This window comes from Stegostoma tigrinum, chromosome 12 (assembly GCF_030684315.1).
Source record: "Stegostoma tigrinum isolate sSteTig4 chromosome 12, sSteTig4.hap1, whole genome shotgun sequence".
Classification (NCBI taxonomy): Eukaryota; Metazoa; Chordata; class Chondrichthyes; order Orectolobiformes; family Stegostomatidae; genus Stegostoma; species Stegostoma tigrinum.
Genome location: NC_081365.1, coordinates 49,634,386 through 49,655,888, shown reverse-complemented (window position 1 = coordinate 49,655,888; position 21,503 = coordinate 49,634,386). Strand labels below are relative to the sequence as shown.

At 36.6% G+C, this 21,503-nt stretch overlaps 1 protein-coding gene across 6 annotated transcripts in view; it reads left to right on the top strand.

The window, feature by feature from the left end:
* Positions 1-20,780, top strand: part of LOC125456875 (limbic system-associated membrane protein-like) — a 1,200,329-nt gene extending 1,179,549 nt beyond the window's left edge. For 4 of the 6 annotated variants that reach the window (XM_048540373.2, XM_048540371.2, XM_048540372.2 and 1 more), the window contains one exon: positions 9,348-20,780. In XM_048540373.2, coding sequence (XP_048396330.1) covers positions 9,348-9,448 — 101 coding nt within the window. In that variant the 3' untranslated portion in view covers positions 9,449-20,780. The remainder of the gene's footprint in view (positions 1-9,347) is intronic. The other 2 variants (XR_007248528.2, XM_059650328.1) reach the window with 2 other exon arrangements.
* The last annotated feature ends 723 nt before the right edge of the window (positions 20,781-21,503 follow it).

Sequence of the window (21,503 nt, the reverse complement as noted above, 5' to 3'; positions counted from 1 at the left end):
CCTCGTAGAATATTGAACATGATGAACTTTGTTTCTGAGAAGCCATGTGATATTATTGGTTGAATTGCTTGTCACTTGCAACTGCAAGTTGATTTTATTAAAAAAAATCAGACTCAAAAACTGAATTTTCGTTGGACTGAGGTGGTGATAGTGGAAATGTGCATTCCAGCAATTTCTTCTTACCCGTGAGTATGCAAAGCTGTCAGTTTATACTCATCGCCTGTGTATTTCCATGACAACTGCTTCAGAAAGTAGAGTGAAGGGAGTTAGCCAGTAGTGAGGGGTTTCAGCTCATCTTAAAATAGGTCACCAACTAGACCAATTAACCTGTCTATCTATATGGCAGTTATCAGGCTGCAGGCCACCTCTTGAAGGAGCTTCTCCTTCACAATGATGACCTAGCAGCTGTGAATACTTTGTGCTTTTATCTTTATATGTAGGCAGTCCACTTAATTGGCTGTCAGGATTTCTCTGCTCCTGTTTCCTGATTCCCAGTTAGCTCTTCAAACTGATGGTGAGGTCAGGACACAGAAGCTAGAATGCAGCCCAAAATCAGAAAGCACGATTGCTGGAATTTTCGTGAGGGCTCTCCCAAACACTCATCGTAACAACAGTAGACTCATTTATACAGCTTTTCTAGGATTTCTAATCTATCCTCTTCATTTTCTCTCATAGTGGTAGATCAGATGTTCAGTTGCATTGAAATAAGTGGGATAGAAATTGGCTCCAGCTCTTTCACCATGCTGAACTGGTGGGGTAATTTTTAAAATATTTTTTGTGTGTTGAATTTCACTGTTCAGGTACTTACTCCATGAGAATTATGCCTGATTTCCTAATTTTGCTGTGACTTTTGCATTTTAGTTTTAACAAAGCATCAGTAAGCAGCATTAGCTACTCTATTCAAATAATGCCTTCCATTTCCTTGGGGTACACCTAAACTCTTGCTAGAACTTCTCACCATTTATTACTGGAGTTTTATCCACAAAAATTCTGAGATAATTAATGTCTCAATGCATTTATTTTAGAAGAAAAAAATAAATGCGCCATTTTCTTGTTAGTTAGTGTCATTTAATTTCAGTGATTTGGCACAGTTATTCCTTTAATGCAACAAGATAAAAGCTTATGGTTTCTTTGCAAAACATCTCATCGAAACCTGATGATATTGAGATATCATCTCCATTACTATTATTAAGTGAATCGCACTGGTTGTTTTTAAATGAACTAAAAATCAGTGATTGTGCATCTTTTAAAAAAAAATTGGAGACATGATTTTGCATAAATTCTTATTGATGTGATGAAGGAGTGATCATACTTGCTTCAAGGCAGAGTGAGAGAAATTCTCCTTAACTTTCCTCTTAGTCTTCCTACTCTTATTTTAAATCTATGTGCCCTAGTTAATGACCTTCCACAAGTAGTAAAAAATGGTTTTCTATCTGCCCTATCTGTGCCCGTCAGATCTTTTACAAGTCTGTCAGCCCCTTCTCAACTTTTTGGTGTTCCAAGAAAATCAAGCCCAACCTGTCAGTCTTTCCTTTTAGCCCAGACTCTCCAGTCCAGGCAACACCCTGGCAAATCTCATCTGTACCTTCCCTCGTACAATCACATCCTTCCTGTAATTTTGTGACCAGAACTGCATGCAGTACTCCAGTTTTGGCCTAACCAGCAATTTATACAATTCCAGCATAACATCCTTGGTCTTCTGTTTTTTTTGCCTTAGCTGATAAAGGAAAGCATGCTAAATCTCATCTTAACTATCTCATCTGTCTGCCCTGCTAAATTCAAGGATCTGTTGGTATGAACATCAATCTTCTATCTTATCTGTCTGCCCTGCTAAATTCAAGGATCTGTTGGTATGAACATCAATCTTCCTCTGACCTTCAGTATTTTCCAGAGTCCTTCCTATCATAGTCTAACCCCTTGCCTGGTCAATCCACCCAGGTTCAGTATCTCTCAATTGTCTGCTGGTTTCCATTTGCCACTGCTTTGTCTTGCTCACCAGTCTGTTGCTATCCTCTTATAGTTATGGCTATCCTCATTATTTACTAGCCTACCAATTTTTGTGTTAGAACATAGAACATAGAACATAGAACAGTACAGCACAGAACAGAACAGGCCCTTCAGCCCACGATGTTGTGCCGACCATTGATCCTCATGTATGCACCCTCAAATTTCTGTGACCATATGCATGTCCAGCAGTCTCTTAAATGACCCCAATGACCTTGCTTCCACAACTGCTGCTGGCAACGCATTCCATGCTCTCTCAACTCTCTGTGTAAAGAACCCGCCTCTGACATCCCCTCTATACTTTCCTCCAACCAGCTTAAAACTATGACCCCTCGTGTTAGCCATTTCTGCCCTGGGAAACAGTCTCTGGCTATCAACTCTATCTATGCCTCTCATTATCTTGTATACCTCAATTAGGTCCCCTCTCCTCCTCCTTTTCTCCAATGAAAAAAGTCCGAGCTCAGTCAACCTCTCTTCATAAGATAAGCCCTCCAGTCCAGGCAGCATCCTGGTAAACCTCCTCTGAACCCTCTCCAAAGCATCCACATCTTTCCTATAATAGGGCGACCAGAACTGGACGCAGTATTCCAAGTGCAGTCTAACCAAAGTTTTACAGAGCTGCAACAAGATCTCACGACTCTTAAACTGGCATCAACTATCCAGCCTGTCAAGAAAAACCTGGTAGACTGGTGGGCAAGCAATTTGGAGGTACCTATGCCCTTTGGAAGCCCACCCATCCAAAGTATTTAACCTACCATGATGTCTTGCACTGCACACCCTGGTCCTCCATTCGTCTTACTCAGGGGGAAGTGATGGCCAGTGGTATTACAGCTGGACTGTTAATCCAGAGAGCCAGATAATGTTCTGGGACCTGAGTTTGAACCCCACCATGGCAGATGGTGGAATTTGAATTCAACACATATCTGGAATTAAGAGTCTAATGATGACTGTGAATCCGTTGTCGATTGTTGGAAAACCCCCTCTGGTTCATTAATGTCCTTCAGGGAAGGACTCTGCCATTCTTGCCTGGTCTGGCCTACATGTGGATCCAGACCCACAGCAATGTGGTTGACAGTCTCAGCAATTAGGGATGGGCAATAAATGCTGGCCTAGCCAGCAATGCCCTCATCCCATGAAAGAATAAGAAATAAACATGCTGCCTTGCCTGACCATACTCCAAAGCTATCTTCAAGTCAGAGTCCATTTCAACACACACATGGGCCACACCGGGAAATGAATGACAGGCATTTGCAACTTCCTATGATAAAGTAGTTGCTTCATGTCCCTCTTTATTTGATTTTAAGTTTGTCAACCTCATGTCTAGGGTGACTAACATATTGAGTTTCTATAAACGTCCAGACAATAGTAGCTGATGATTTCATGAGTGATCTCTTGTTTATGCTAAACTTTCTTTTTTCATCTGATATCTTCCAATTCCCTATCTCTTTGGATTTCAAGTCTTTTTAATTCAATTTCCTTCTCCTCTTCTTTTTCCTCCCTGTTCATTACTCTCCATTTTTGTGTTATCTTCTTTTGACTTCAGGTCTCTTCATTTCTTCTCCAAGTCCAGTTTCTCCATTGTTAACTCTGTCTGAGCTAATTGCAGCTGTGGCATCCCATGATCAAGTTTCCTTTCTTCAAATTCTCAATGTTGTTTAGTCACTTCAAGCATTTTAATGTTACAAGATTCTGCTTTTACTTCTAAACTCAATTAATCTGCCAACAGTCTCCATTTAGCTCTATGTTTTCTGAAGAAGGGTCTAGGCCCGAAACGTTAGCCTTCCTGTTCCTGTGATGCTGCTTAGCCTGCTGTGTTCATCCAGCTCTATACCTTGTTATCTAGAAACTAATTTTTGGCTGGTTCCAATAGATGTGAGCTGGATGCAGTGATCTTTCATTGACTGTAAAGATGTTGTTGTTCAAAAGGCAAATAGTCCCTGACTGTTCCCAAAAGTTAATGCAGCTTTCTTTTTAGTAATTTTTCTTCACATTTTATATTGTTGAATAAAAATGAACATTTTTAACCATTTGGAGACTTTGCAATAGCTAATGTTCCCATATTATACAATGACAAGAGTTTATTCTGGGTGTTAGAGAAACAGAACTTCTCCTTTATGTGGGCTTCTAAGATAGTATAGTGCTAAAGACATGTGACCGATGTACCTTGACTCGTACGGTTAGGTGATGATGTAAAATAGAAATACATCTCTAAACGTGAACTTGTATTTGCAATAAAGTCCCACGTATTTGCCCTCAGAAGCTTCTCTTTTTCATTCCTTTCCCACTTTGTACATTGTGAAGGACAACTCCTGGCTAGCAATGCTTGAACTGGTACACAACTGGGGGTTAAACATGGAGCCATTCGGGCAATCCTAGTGAGTCATAGAAGTAGAGAGTGCTTTGCCATTGCTGAGTAGACACGGTGCAAGTAGGATGACAGAGAGGTATGGTGCATCAATAACAAGGCAACCAATAAGAATTGCATTAGATAACTCAACTAGGCTTCATGGAGTGAGATACTAAAATAAACTCCCCAGGATTGACTCAACCTATTTTTGGAAAAATTCGGCCAATTTTATTAAGTATTGATAGATGAATAAGTGCAACATATTTCAACCTCTATAATTAGTTCTCTGATCAAATTTAATGAAGGTAAGTAATATTTTCTGGCAGCATTTGCAATTGGTTATTATATATGCAGATTTGCAAAACGTCTGTCAAATTTGAGTTCGCTTGTACTTCATAAGCTTGTTTGTTTTAATGTATTATTTTCTGTAAGATTGGCTTCAGCATTTTTTGTCAATATTATGAAAGTCCGGAGGAGGTCATCCCTCACTAAATTGATCATGTTTTTTGAGGAGGTGACGAAGATAATTGAGGGAAAAGCGGTTTATGGTATTTTGATGGGCTTCAGTAAAGCCTTTGACAAGGTCTCTTATGGCAGACTGGTACTGGTGAAGTCACATGGTGCCTGGAGTGAGCTGGCAAGATGGATACAGAACTGGCTTAGTCAGAGGAGACAGATGGTGGTGGTGGAAGGATGCTTTTCGGAATGGAGGTCTGTGACTAGTGTGTTCCACAAGAATCCATGCTGGGACCTCTACTGTTCATGATTTACATAAATGATTTGGAGGAAAATGTAGCTGGTCTACCTAGTAAGTTTGCAGATGATGATGAGGATTTTCAAAGAATACAGCAGAATATAGATCATCTGGAGACATGAGCAGAAAAGTGGCAGATGGAGTTTGACCCAGACATCTGTGAGGTGATGCATTTTAGAAGGTGAAGTACAGGTAGAAATTATACAGTGAAAGGCAGAATCCTTAGGAGTATTGATATGCAGAGGGGTCTGGGTGTGCAAGTCCACAGCTCACTGAAGGTGACAGCACAGGTAGATAAGGTAGTAAAAAAGGCGTATGGCATGCTTGCCTTCATTGAAAGGGGAACTGAGTATATGGATAAGCAAATTATGCTGCAGCTTTATAGAAGTTTTGTTAGGCCATGCTTGGAATATTGTGTACAGTTCTGGACATGACACCACCGGAAGATGTGGAAGCTTTGAAGAGGGTACAAAAAAGGTTTACCAGGATGTTGCCTGGTGAGGGGGATTTTACCAATGAAGAATGGTTGGATAGACTGGGTTTATTTTCACTGGAACACAGGAGGTTGAGGGACAACCTGCTAGAAGTTTATAAGATTATGAGTGGCAAGGGCAGAGTGGAAAGTATGAGACTTTTCCCAGGGTGGAGGAGTCAACAACTAGGGGACACAGGTTCAAAGTGCAAGGGAACAAATTTGAAAGAGATGTGCAAGGCATGTTTTCCATACAAAGGGTGGGGAGTGCATGGAACACGCTGCTGCACGAGGTGCTGGAAGCAGACGCAACGGTAGCATTCAAGAAGCACCTGGACAAATAAAAAGGGAATTAGAGGGATATGGATCCAATAAGTGAAAACTGTTTTAATACAGAAGGGCAAAATGCGTCAGTGCATGCTTGGAGGTCCAACGGACCTGTTCCTGTGCTATATTGTTCTTTGTGCTCTGAAATGAACTACAATGATAAGTGGCATGATCAATTGTCATTGAGAGATTGTGTGAAAGGAGATAGGAGCACACAAAGCTGATGCTCTAAGCGCAATTGTTCAGAGTTCCCTGGCTTCTGGAGTTATACCTCTGGATTGGTCATTCCATTGTTTAAGAAGGGTGGCAATGGGAAACCTGAGAATTACAGACCAATTATGTGGTGCAGAAATTGTTGAAGCCTGTAACCAAGAATAGGGTAACTGATCATCTCGAAAAATTTCACTGATACAGTGAGAGTTAGTATGGATTCACAAAGGTAGATCATGCCTGACAAAACTCATGGAGCTTTTTGAAGAGGTGAGAAAGATAGTGGACAGCAGAAAGTGAGGGAATTATGTCTATATGGACTTCCAGAAGGCTTTTGATGAAGTTCCACACAAGAGATCGTTAGCTGAGGTGGAAGCCCTCGGAACTGAGGGCAAATTACTGACGTGAATAATAAATTAGCATAAAACAGTGACTTGGAATAATTGGTAAGTTCCCAAATTGGTAGGACATGATTAGTGATGTCTCACAAAGATCGGCGTTGGGTCTTCAACTATTCACAACATTCACTGATGACACAAAATTGGGCAGCATTGTGGACAGTGTTGAAGACAGCATAAAATTACAACAGGGTACTGATAGATTAGGTGAATGGGCAAAGTTGTGCGGATGGATTTTAATATGAAAGTGTGAGGTTATCTTTTTCAGGCTGAAAAACGATAGATCAGGCGTAGTTTTTAAGAAGGCACCAATTTAAATTCGAGGTAACAAAATGTGGAGCAGGATGTACACAGCAGGCCAAGCAGCATCTTAGGATGGGTGTTCAGCTGCATAGCTATTTAAAGTACCACAAACAGCTGCAGAAAATAGTCATGAGCGTTAACGGAATGCCGGTCTTCATATCTAAAGGGCTGGAGTACAGGGATGCAGAAGTTATGCAGTGTTATACCCTAGTTCAACTACACTTAAGAGTATTGTTAGCAGATCTAGGCACTGCAGATTAGGAAGGGTGTTTGGTGCGAGCTCAAAACAGGCTTACGAGTGTGATACCTGAACTTAATTATGAGGAGGGAGTAGACAAATTAGGCCTTTATACTCTAGAATTTAATGGTTAAGAGGTGATTTAATCTGGTCTTCAGGATATTAACTGGGAAGCACAGGGTAGATAGAAATAAACTTATTTCTGCTGGCCAAAGATTCTAGAATCAGGAACCATAATAGTAATTAGGGTCAGGGTATTCAGGAGAGATGCTCGAAAGCACTTCTACATGTAAAGAGAAGGGGAGGTCTTCCAAACAGCATTCGATGCTAATTCAATTGTTAAATCTAAGTCTGGGGTTTTTATTAGCAAGGATAACAAAGAATAGAGCCCAAGCCAGGCATATGGAGTTAGGCCACAGATCAGCAATGATCATAATGAATGGTGGAACAGGCTGGAGGAGCTGAATGGCCTACTGTTGTTCCTATTATTCAAGGTATGACATTGATTACGTAATTTCAAACATCCATCACGCCATTGTAAAAAAGAAGCTGACTTCTTAAATCACTTGAGGACCCTGATGGCACTCATTTACATTATCAGGATGTTTCAGTGAGCAGATATTGAGATTCCATGCTTAGAAAACATAGAATCTCAATTTAAAGTGGCAACAGATTGAGAACTTGGGTAGGAGAAGCTCATCTTTCATTAATCTAGGACAATGTGAAACTTCTCATTCTTGTAGTCTTTCTTGCTCATGTCCAGAATGACCTACATTTGTGCAGCAGAAAGGATACATCACATCAAACCAGGTCAGCTTTGAAAGTTTATGATTTGCCATGTTTAGCTTCAATATTTACTGTTTTCCAAAGTGGAGTAGACAGTTTTCTCACCGTGGTAATGAAATATTTTGGTGTTTGTTTCTTAAATAATAAAATTTATATGTAATTGATTTATATAAATTTACTTTTACATTGAAAAGCTGAGGAAAAAGCAGTTCACATTTTAATGCCCTCTGATAGTGAGTTCTGCAATTGCACTAAAATACATTTTTCTAACTTCAATCTTATATTAATTTTACATCTTTTCGACACCTCTAAGTCTGCTCTTTCATACTATCACTCAAAGAAAATTTCATAAGAAAATACAGAATCTCAGTAGTTCAAGTGATTTGATGTCATGGCACTCAAATTGACGTATCTTGAATTAGTCAATGATTCTGCTTGGTACTGTCTACAGAAGGTTTTTCAATGTCAGAAATCTCAAGGTGAAATTGATAGGCTCAATTTTGGCTTTGTACTTACTGTTGAAAGAGTAGAAAGCGATGTGTGTTTCTGTTAAAGAATTTTTATTCACTCCTTGAACTATAGTCTCATTATTTAATCTGTGATCTGAATCCATCCATACTCCAGCTATATTATAGAAGAAGCAAACACACTGAAAATGCTGCAGTGAATTCACGTGATATGTAGTTATATGTATTTGTATGCAGCAAATTGGCACTTTGTTATTTCATTTCATAAGACATTCACAAAACTAATCTCCCATAGCTCAGAGGAGAATGTTGCCCCCAAATACAATTGTGCTCACGTTAACTGTGCAGAGAGATTGATACTATTATTTAGTTCGAGCAACATAATTTTACCAGACATGATTTAAGATCAAAGCTTGCATTGAATGTGGACTATTGGAATGATATTTTCCAGCTACATATTTAGTAGACATTTTATATCCATAATTTGAATGTTGTTTCAGTATTTTAAATGTCAAATTTTCTTTGTAAATTATTTGCAAAACAGCATTTATCTAACAATCATTTGACAATGTAATCACCGTGGGCACTGTTCGTGATTTATTCTGCATTTTATCCAGTTTTTTTTTTAATCTCCAGCTAAAATGGTACTTGTTTGATATATTTTATAAAGTAAGTGAAAATCCTTATCTTCCATAAACAGAACCTCCTTAAAGTGTGCAAACTTTGTGAAGTTGACATGGTTAACTCAAGCAATTGGTGCATAATCAGTCATTCATTTTGATTTACTTTGTAGGCATGTTTCATTAAAGGGAAAATCTGTGGTAAGGCATATGCTGCTCAGATGCATTGCAGAAGCAAAAGGAAGATAATCTTGCAGCTCAGCTCATTGAAAATTGGTTCAGTTCTATTAAATTTATTCAAATGCTGTGAGAAAATAACTTGAATCACTTATAAACAAAAGTAATGAAGGCCAAAGCTGTTTATATTCAACAGTAATTTTTGATTAAGTATTAATGATGTTTCTCTTTCTTATTCGTTTAGGGCCAGGTTCCATGCGAGACTCAGGCACCGGATTAGCAGGCGTCACCATATCACTGTGGCTGCTAGCAGCAACTCTAGTCTGTCTAATTTACAAGTGTTAATAATATGAAAACTGACCGCAAGAAAAGAGGAGACTATTTGTATTTCAACACAGTGCGTTCCACTGCACAAAAAAAAGTATTGCTAGAAAAGCTTTTAGAATAGAAACAAAAAGGTCGAGGATGTATTAGATACAAAATGATCAACATTTGCTCATGAATTTCAAATATTGTGTAAAAAGAAATTCTTTCTGCTGTCATATTTGCTAATGTTTACATTCACGCAGGTCTAACCCTTTGTTTTGGGTCTGAATGATGACATTTAATCAATGCAAACAGAACCCTGTATTTGATGGTGCCAAGTGATCCATCCACCATATCAAAATTATAAATAACTGGAGTAATACTGAGGGTGATGAATGGCATGGGAGCTCATTGTTAAATATATTGATTATGAATCACCCACAATATTTAGGCGCAGGCATTGATGCACAACAGCCTGGATCAAAGGGTAAATTCTCAATGAATTTAATCAATTTGCTCAAAATCAGTGTGAATTGGATGACACCCTGTTCTTCAATAAACTGTGAACTAAAATTGTACAAGGTACAAAACATTTCTTTTGTGTTAGTAGTCAAAGTAAAAATACAATTATAATACTAATATATTCTGATCAGATCACAAAAGTATCTGAACATTACTCTTTAAATGAATAATATTTTATCTAAATTCATGAACAGGCTAAAACATTGGGGGAAAAATGTAACTTTTTTTTAAACCTCCTGATTTCTGTTTATTACAGGTAGATCATCCAATTGCTCTTTTTCTCCCCCCACCAAGGATCTCGAAAGGAGTTAGCTGATCTGGCCTGTTATGCAGTTCTAGTTAAACTAAAGAGAAGATTTGTCAGCAAAGTACAAGATATATCAGCATGCAGTGGTTTTTGATAATGGCCGCTCCAGAAGATTACAAAGCACATGGCCCGGGTCATTTATAAATGTTTTGTTACACAATGTTTACTGATTATGTATTGTATTGACAATGAACATTTCTGGTTTACTTATTAACGATGTATCATTTGACAGTGCAAGATTTCCCCTGTAAATTCTTCATTTCGTTACTGATAATTCAACTGGTCAAGTGCTTCAAATATATCGGGTTTTAACGTGAGGATGCTCTCCAAAAACCCTACATTTTCATGAGAGAATGCAGAAGCATTAAATTGAATTTGAATGGGTATCATATGAATGTTAGGCCTGAACTTTGTGTCGAGGGAGTGATCTGTCATTGGTCATAAACCACTGCTCATTAAGCTATTGGTGTGCCATATTAATTTAAAGTGTAATACATGAGATGATATAGATCATAACTAACGCTCCAGACTTTGTAATAACCACAGCAGCCCCTGGCACAATTGATTCATGTCGCTTCAACTTCACCCAGTTATGACAAATTCTTAGAATAAGGCCAAGCGGCACCAGTTCCAGGGGGTCATGATAGTTGTTTATCTTATAAGAATTGTAAAGCAAGTTTGCATTTCAGGCGCTAAAATGTATTCCTCATTTCTGTTGTTGTATATATGAGGCCAGTGCCCATAAATGGATTTACATTTTGTTGCTAGCTTTAGACTATGCTAAAAATCCTTGTGACAGTTAAGTGCTGTGTACATACAGAAAAGAGGGGCTGGGAACAGGAGTAGGTCTTTGCTCCACTTTATCAAGCTCTAATTGATTTCTCAGTTAACAATGGTCCTATAACATGCTGTGATGCGCTGTAACTTTTTTTTTGCATTTATCTTCTTGATATGCGACATTGCAGTTCTATAGATGGATGTTTCTAAAGTAAAAAAGGTGAAAGAAATTACAGTACACATTACTAGTGCAAAAGCAATTCTTTGCTGTGTTCAACAAGAACAGTTTTTACTGGAATAATGTGGTTTGGAAAAGAATAGGTTTACTTTCTTGAAATAAGATGAATATTACGTATAGTGGTAATCACAAAATGTGTATTAATGAAGTTTGGATCAATAACCGACTGCTATATCATAATCATAAATCAAGAAGGAGCACTCCAAATAGGAGTCACCAGCTATGAAAGCAACGAATTTACATTTCTCATACAGTTCAATTTGTTATTGTGAAGCTGATTTATATCACAATGAAACATGGAAAAAGCATTTTGAAACTTTTTTTCTTTGATGATTGCCCAAAACTGGATGCAAATAACTTATATGGCATAACTGTACAAAAAAAAAGCTTTGAAAAAATTAAAATGGTGTGTGGCTTTAATTTGATTTGTATAGTTTGATTTAATTCTAATGTGTTTCCTGTTTTTAATGCTGTGGTAGTCAGTTAAATATAATATTTTGCAAGTGTCTTGGTTTTGTACATCTGTCAGTTAGGATGGAAATAGCACAGAAACTCCACAGAAGCCCCTTGAATATTGTTTTTTTTTAACTTAAACCTAACTTTTCTTTTTCCTCATTCTGTTCCTTGAATATCACTTGCAGTAGGCGTTTACAACTCCAGAAGCATAGAAGTGTTGTAATGCAGTAGGAGTCTATATGGCCCATCCTGTATCAGCTCATTAAATGACCATTATTATCAAGTGCCAGTCTCCTATTTCCTCCCCATAACTTTGCATATTACTTTTAACCGACCATTTCTTGAATGCCTCAGTTGGACCTGACTTCACATATTCTGGGCAATGCATTCCATACCCTAACTACTTGCTGAGCAGAAAAGTTTTTTCCTTGCCTCACCCTCGCTTCTTTTGCGGATCACTTTAAATCTATGCCCTCTTGTTCCTATTACAAGCAGGCTACAGAGCTGTAGCTTTTCTCATTGCTGGACTGACGTTGCCTGAAGGATGACTCAGAATCTGCCACTTTTTCTCCTATCCACCCCAAAATGAAATATCTCATTCTGAACTAGCAGCTCAACTGACAAATGGTATCTAAAGGCAAAAAAAAACTTGAAATAATGGGACCCTTTGAGCACATGGACAGGAGTCTTTCCACCTATTATCACAACTTCTAGTTTAATAACACTACCAATTAGGAAATTCCACACTATTTCAAGTCTCAGTTGTACAATTGAAAACAAAAGAAACCTTACTTTGCTTAAAAAAAGTAGTGAAGTTGAGCAATATTTGACTTTTCTTCGTCATATCATAAACAGGGAGTGGTTTTTTTTCCCCTACTGGTATGGACTCAATTTCACCCACAACAGTTATTTCTTCAGAAATGGTAGAATGTTATATGATTTACTACTTGGGTATTTGTAAGCTAATAATGGCCCTTTATTATCTATCAAAAAAGCTTGGCATAGTCAGCCTAAAACATTACATAAAGCAATGTCATAGAGTTGTACAGATGTACAGAATGGAAACAGATCCTTCAGTCCAACTCATCCATGCCAACCAGATATCCCACATTAATCTAGTTTCATTTACCAGCAGCCCACATCTCTTTAAACCCTTCCGATTCATGTATCCAACCAGATGCCTTTTAAATGTTACAATTGTACCTGCCTCCACCACTTCTTCTGTCAGCTCATTCCAAACATGTACCATTTTGTGTGAAAAGGCTATCCCTTAGGTCCATTTTATATAATTCCACTCTCATCTTAAACCTGTGCCCTCTCTTTTTGGACTCCCTACACTAGAAAAAGACCTTAGCTATTCACCCTATCCAAGCTTTTTATGATTTTATAAACCTCTATTAGGCCACCCCTCAGCCTCTCCCTGTAGCTCAAACCCTCCAACTCCATCAATATCCTTGTAAATCTTTTCTCCTATCCACCCTATAACAGGGAGGCTAGAATTGAATGTAATATTCTAAAATTGACCTAACCACTGTCCTGTAAAGCCACATGACCTTCCAACTTCTATACTCAATGCACTGACCAATAAAAGACAAATGTAGTAATTGCCGCCTTCTCTACCCTGTCTATCCTGTGACTCCACTTTCAAGGAACTATGAAGTTGCATCTAAAAGTTTCTTTGCCCACCAACACTCCCCAGAACCTGACCATTAAGTATATTAGAATGTGCTGGATAAAAGGACAAAATAATCATAGATACCAGTGACTGATTATGAACATTTGCCTACTTGACTATTACCATGCTCACAGTCAAGTAGGCAAATAGTTTGAACAAATACCAGTGCTCACTTATCACTTTGTCCTGCTGATCGTTTATTAAAACGGAATAAAAAAGACATGAATGTGATTGGTAGCAGTACCTCAGGAATGGTATTTTAATCACTGCTTTTGAAAACTAAATACACATTGCTCTTGAATCTAAAATGCTCACCATTGCAGGCTTGATTCAAAGTTTAACAATGTATTAAGCCCAAAGCTTAACGGTTTTACCTTTATTTCTTTATTATTACTTTGAGCTAAGGGCAAGTCACCAAATTCCATATGTATTTTATCAATTACAAGTGGGAAAGACTTTTCTAGAAGGATGGTGAGTACCCACCAGACAGTGCTGTGGATCACTGGTGAATTTGTGTTATTATCTATCAACATTACAATCAGAAGCTCCTACCTGTGTTTGTTTAATATCTTGTTTTCCAGTTTTTCTCCCTGATTCTGGACAAGACTATACCAGAAGTTACTGAATTAAGAAATGTAATAGTACATTGGTGGAATCATATGCCTTTTTTCCCCAATAATGGAGTTGTGGAAATGTTGATTCCATGGTCAGCAATCCCATGATGCTCTGCCTAAACTGTGGAGTCTCTGTAAAATAGTGTGATTGAAGGATTGTATTGTAAAAAAAATTCTGTGCAACAAGGATAAGTAGGCCTGTAAAATGCAGAAAGTTGTTTGAAGCATGCTATGGCTGATTGAATACTGCTAATGTTGAGGAATTCAGTAAGGCTGGCAGGGATGGGTAGTTTCTCAACTGTTTTCAGCAATTACCGACATCACTACTTAAGTTTTTAGAAAAGCTGTCACAACTATCTGGCTGCTTGAAAAGTTTGAGAATGATAATATGCTAAACAAATTCTAACTAAAATGATTTTTTGTTGAATTGTGGTGCTTGTCAAATTCTTGATATTATCTATTAATACAATTTATGTGACATTCATAATAAAAGTTGATTTTTGCACTGTATGTTAATTGAAATAAATGTAAATTTATTTACACTAATGAATAAAATATAGGGCTGTAACTACTTAAATGCATAATGGGCCATGTTTTGCTAAATTCATTTTTGGGTAAAATGATTTAATTCTGAAAAGAAACTTTTTTCTCACCAAATGAGAGATTTGAGGACAGGAATTAAATTTCTGCCAGCAGCACAATACCAACTGAAACTTGTATATTTGCTTTGTACAAAGCCCTTTGTAATGTAAATGTTGACAGTAAAAATTTCTCTTGCATCTGATGACAGTATTAGAAATGCCTAAGAAAATTGAATGATTTGGGACAAATGTTGGGCATCATCAACAATCACTGGGCAACAATCCTCTATTCATCATGTCTGTGACACATAGGTTAAAGCTGACATTGTAATCAGTCATTGCACTTCAAACTCAATTAAGAGAGCAGCACTTAAAATAAACAAGAGACAAAGAGGAAGGTGAGCACTAATTGATAATCAAATATTGATAGTTTAGGGAATCTGAACTGTTTCTGTCAGATCTGCAAACACTGTTTAATAACAATTCAGTCATACCTTATGAACTGTGTATCTGATTAATAATGTTGAAGAATTACCAGATGAAGGTGTAAAATGTGGCTCTCTGATGAAGGGTCTAGGCCCGAAACGTCAGCTTTTGTGCTCCTGAGATGCTGCTTGGCCTGCTGTGTTCGTCCAGCCTCACATTTTATTATCTGTGATATTGAGGTTTACTTAGTGTGCCCCTATTATTTTTGTTATTTTGTGCTTTTCCCCTTTTCCCAGTTTTGACAAATTGGCAGTGCATGATTTCACATTCACACCTACACATTGCTTCTGTTTATGTACAAGAAAGCTCAATCACGACATTTGTCTCTGCAATGAGTACTTCAAAAATGGAGAGCCAACTTAGAATCCAATTAGGAATTGAAGGAGGGCAAAATCTAAAGCTATTTTCTTGCTATGTGCAAATGGGTAATAATGAAGCATACATATCTGAAGTCTACAATTGCTCCCTGCATTAAGAATTAATCATGCGCCGTGGAACTTTGCTTAATGGTAATGATAGCTTCTACAATCTACCGCTTTACTGATCGATTTCCTGCTTTTGCACTGCTTACTATTTAAAGATATTTGCACTCACTGTTACAGCAATCATCAGAAACACTGGCATAGAAATTTAGAATATCAGGTTATCCACCTGTTAATGCTCTTCACAAGTAGCATCTGTAACCTTGTTTCAGGTTGAAAGCCTTAAAACCAATTCTACTATGCCAGAACATTATCAAAGCATTTTTTAAAAAATTGTTATTATTTTCTTTTGGTGATTTCTTTCATTTTTTTTCCCTATTTATCCCCTTATTTATATCCTTTTAAGTCTTTATCACTCTCACTGAGGAGTATTTCAAAATATACTTCCCTGATTGGTAGATCACATGTATTTAAAAATGTTTCATCATAACTGGTGTGCACAGTGTAGCTCTGTATATGATCTCCAAAGCTGATGTTAAAGTAATTTGAGAGCATAAGTTACTGACTGGAACATAGTGTATCTAAAATCTTTAGCACTTATCATCAGATGCAAGTGGAAAATAACTATTCTTTATTACTGTCATTCAATTACATTGTAAGTAAAATAAATATACATGAAAACATACTGACTTATTAGACTCATGGGCCACAACTGACGTCAGTTGCAGCACTAGAATTAGTATCTCTTTCAGTATTGCAGGAATGCAAACAAGCGCTGTGCATAAGAACATTGTGAGCAGCTAGCGTTGTTATTCATAGTGTTTGGCAGTTGAAGAAAGATTCTGTAGATTTCAGTAGTTGAGCATACTATATAAATCTATTGCGTTCATACTAAAGCCATATTATTTTTCATCCTCTAAGTGACCAGATTATAGGTGAATACACATTTTGTAATGTAACGCACATTGAAATAATAGCAAAACTTCAATACAATATATGCTAATTATTTTAAAAATCAAAATATCTCCCAGTATTATTTATTTACAATCAAAATAATCATTGCAATGTTAAACAGTTGAATACTATATAACAAATAAATATCCTCAAAGTCTGTAAAGAAAATACATTTAAATGCATTGTATTCATCTGTGCTAACATTTAAATAATTATAACAGTTATTTCCTTTATATTGATATCAATCCATAATATTAGGAATGGCATAATTGTGGTAAAACGCATTTGAATGTATTGCATCCATTTTAACTGATGATGTTTCATGCTGTGACACTTTCACATGATGTTCAACATGAATTACTAAAAAGTAAGCCTCATAACATGGAAAATTGTTTTCATTGCTACAATCAAATTTCTTATGTGACACAAGTCACAACACTTCAAAGAAATAATTCACTACGAACAGTGCTTTGAGTTCAGAAGGAAAGGTGCTCTGTTTTGTTTCACATTGTCTTTAATTCCTTCTGAGACAAACTAGACACAGGCATTTTCCACTTTAAATGATACTTAACGCGATGACCAGGTTTTGCAATTATATGAATGTCCATTTGAGACAAAGAATTTCTAATTAGATAGATGTTATCATACCCTGACTGTAATACCCAATACTCCCTTATAATTTTAATACATGAAGTGTGCTTGCGGGACAGGGATATAGGACTTCAAATGTACTATCACCTCTCATTTGTTTCTGTGAGGAAAGTTTAAACTTTGGAGTTAATTTACTTTATATTTAATACCAAGATAAAAAAAGTGATAAGTGTAAGTGCAAAGTTATGTTATTGGTGCAAAGGTCTGTTAGAATTTATCAATGGTTTTCCCTTAAATAAAAAAAAAGTACAGTGTGTTCACTTGTTATTTTGAAGGAATAGAGAAGGCAATGGCCTAATAGTATTATGGCTGGACTGTTAATTCCCAAGACCCAGATAAAGTTCTGGGGACCCAGTTTCCAATCCCACCATGACAGAATGTGGAATTTGAATTCAATAAAATAGCTGGAATTAAGAATTGAATGATGACCCATTGTCGATTGTCAGGAAAAACCCACCATCTTCACTAATGTCTATTCGGGAAGGAAATCTGTCATCCTTTACTTGTCTGGCCTACATGTGACTCCCAACCCACAGCAATGTGATTGGCTCTCAACTGCCCTCTGGGCAATTAGGGATAGGCAATAAATGCTGTCTGGTCAGTGACACCCTCATGCCATGAATGAATTAGATACAAAAAAAACACAATCTGATAGAAATGTTGACTGCAGTGCTGATACTACCTGGAAACATTTGTAAAAGACCTCATAATAATCATATTTTGTCTGTTAAACCAAACCATCTTAAAGAATACTTGACTGTTTACCATCAAAATGTAAATCAAAAGAAACTTTAAAGTGTTCCATAAGGTTAAATGCAACAAGTAAGCTCCATGTCACCTCTATTCTGTTGAAATACAAGTGTAAAGTATGAATATTTGAATAATTAATGCATGTCATAATGCATATCACTTTAAATTTCACAATCAATGGATCTGCTGCACTATTTTGTGATAGAACTACGGGAAATATTATCAACAGTATGAAAATAAAGTGAATGTTACATATGTCCAAGTTAAAACTGCAGGTGGACAGTTGACATTAATGTTCAATGGAAGTAATTCCTCTGGAAACCATCGTATGTTTGCCAATTTTGTACCTTACGGTCAACATTTATATTTCTTCTCAACTCAATTTAAAAAAATCTGGACAGTAGCTGGTGTATCAGTTACATTGTGGGCGCATACTTTCTTTTCTGACAACATCAGTTGTGATGTTGTAATTTGTGTTAAGTAAATTTGAGCCAATTGATGAAATGTTGAAAACATAAAAACTGGATCCAATTTCTAAATATGTCCCAAACAACTTCATTCAAGTTCCAACCTAAATCCTTGCTGGTTTAGAAAAACACTTGCAAAGAGCTAACGTAGGATATAACAAAAAAAAAACACTCACAATGGGATTAAAACATGCAAATTCATATCTTGGAACAATTTCCCTTTGCCTTAAACGAAAAATTCTAAGGCTATTTACAAAGTTAATGACTAGCTTATTTATGTAGTTTCTCTCCAACTTCTCAGAATAATCCTTAAATAATCAGAAACCATTGAATAAAAAGCTTAGTAGCCAATTCAATTCTGCTTGAAAGTACATGTTTTCTGGCTGACAGTCAGAAACTACAGCAAATATACATCATCACAGCACATTTGGAACAGAGTTGCTAGTAAATCCACCCATTATGCAATTTCTTGGTTCCTAATGCAAAGTACAGTGAAATTAAGTGTGCCACATTTAAGCCAGCCCTAAAATGCAGTCCACAGTGACAGTGAGAACGGCTCCACAAATTGACTTTTTTTAAAAAAATTCAATGATTGATAAACTTTTTTTCTCCTGGACTGTCTTTGATTAATACACAATTTCCCCCAAATTTTACTGAACTTACCATCAAGAATGATTTTTTTTCCTAATAAGAGTTGCAGCAAAATTAAACAATATGGCAGGCTTTGAAGAAACTGCTTTTAGGGAAGCATTTCTTTACACTCACTATTTAGTTTACTACAAAAATAATAGATAATGTTCCGAAAATGAAGGGCAGATGAGTGTCACTTAGTAAGCACCTATCACCAATAATCAATTGACCATGTATTAATGGAGCAAAGCATCTCCTCTTCAGGAAAATGTCTGAAGTTTATAGTTCTATATTTCTGCTGAGGACTGCAATGAAGCAAGCATTCAAAGTAAAAGGATGCAGGAGACAATATGTTGTTCAAAATTATAGTGTGGGCCTAACATTTGATTTCTGTGCAGCTTCTGCTTACAAATGTATTCTAACAAGTAGTAGTTGTCAAATAAACAATCAATATTTTCACCATTAATTACAACATTCTAATTTTGAATATTCCATTTAAAACTTGCATTGATAAAGCATCTTTAATAGAGTAATATGTCCCGAGCTCTTCATCAAAAAGAAGTTTAACACTGTACCTCTTATAGGGATATTACAGCCAAATGACCTAAAACTTGTTCAAAGGAAGAAGTTTGAAGGAATGTCTTAAAACAAGAGACAGGGTAGAAAGAAAGTGAGATTTGTGAAGGGAATTTATTATTGAGAGCCTCGGCACATGATGGAATGGCATGAAGTGGAGGGAGGGAATTAAAATGAAAAATGTTCATTTTCTCTGAATTGAAAGAATATATATATGCCTTGCAAGGTTGTAGGACTGAAGCAGGTTCCAGAGTTAGGCACAAGGCCATTGCAGGAATTTAGGAACAGTGATGAGAAATTTAAAATTGAAGTGTGGCTTAATTGGGATCTAATTTAATTCGCAAGCACTTAGATCATAGGCACAGGATTTGGTGAAAATTACAACAAAGGCAGTAGCATTTTTAATGACCTCATGTTTAATAAGGGCAGAAAATGGGAAGGCAGGCAGAAAGTGCACTGAAATAATTAAAGCAACACTCTTGACTGAAGTTCTCATATGCTATATAGAAGTTCAGTTTGAGACTTAAAGTCAAGGTGTGAAATATATTGCAAACACAATCATTTACATTGTAAATGTGCTATGATCACTAAACTCTTAGGGACACTTGCAGTTAATACTATTCATTATTTGAAACTGTAATTAATTCTGCCAAATGTTCATGTTTTAAATAATGTACAATTGAAGGAACATGAATGAAAATAGCATTTTTTTTAACATTCGTCTTAAAGTTAGTCAAATGTTCTATAACTGCCCCACTATTTAATAAGGAGAATCAAGTAGATGAAGCTAATCTGAAAACTGAAAGCTTTGTGTATTCCTATTGTTGGCAGATGAAGCAAAATATAAAGGAGGTTACTGTGGATGAAATTAATTGAAATGTATTGGGTTGTGCCATCCCTAATTGATTGCCTTTACCCTTTGACAAGCTGGCCAACATGTTACAGCAGCAGCAGTAACTGTGAAAGCAAGAACATACTCACATAGGTACAGATGCGCACACAAAAATAAATTCTGGCTACATGTTCAGGTTCATGATGGGCTTATTTTCATTATAAACAATGAGAAAAATAAACTTATTGCTGTTTTACCCAATTCCTGCCAAACTTACTCCTAGCTCTATGTTGCTGTGACCCACTCTGTACTGCTGCACCACTTGTAAAATTGTGTTGATGAATCCTATGTATATTTTGTGTGTGATTATAAACATATTCCAGTGAGTGACTTTTTCTACTTTTACTGCTTTTCACTAGTTTGTGTTGCTTTGGATTTGCTAACATGAATAAAACCAGTTTTAAGTGAAGATGCTGTCTCACATTTTATTCCTACAACTAACTCATTGGGAATGAATGAAATGCATATTGGCATGAACATTCTAAACATTCAAAAAGTCATTAGAACTTCATAAAAATAAAAAAAAACTGTGAATGCTATAAATCAGGAACAAAACCAGAAGTTGCTGGAAAAGCTCAGCAGGCCTGGCAGCATCTGTGAATAAAAAAAAAATCAGAATTAATGTTTCGGGTCCAGTGACCCTTCACAGTCACTGAACCCGAAACGTTAATTCTGTTTTTTTGCTTTCACAGGTGCTGCCAGACCTGCTGAGCTTTTCCAGCAACTTCTGCTTTTATTAGAGCTTTATAGGCTGCACAGTGAGATCATGCAAAATCCTACATGCAGCTTATTGCCAGTCACTTCATGCTATATTGTCTGGGCATAAGCAAGTACAAAATATAACATTTGATTTTTTAAAGTGGTGCTGCTTCACCTTAATGGTGTTCAATCATACTGGTTATAATTGCAAATAAACGATCCATGAAATCCAAAATCAATTCTCAGAAAATATCTTTGTCTCAAAGAAAATTGTTGGGACATATTTTATGAGATTATAATCAGAACAAAGTGCATTATTTTAGATATATGCATTATAGTTTGATTCCCTGTAACTTGGTTTCTGAAAGTAACCTCTGTATCAGTAATGTATTGATAT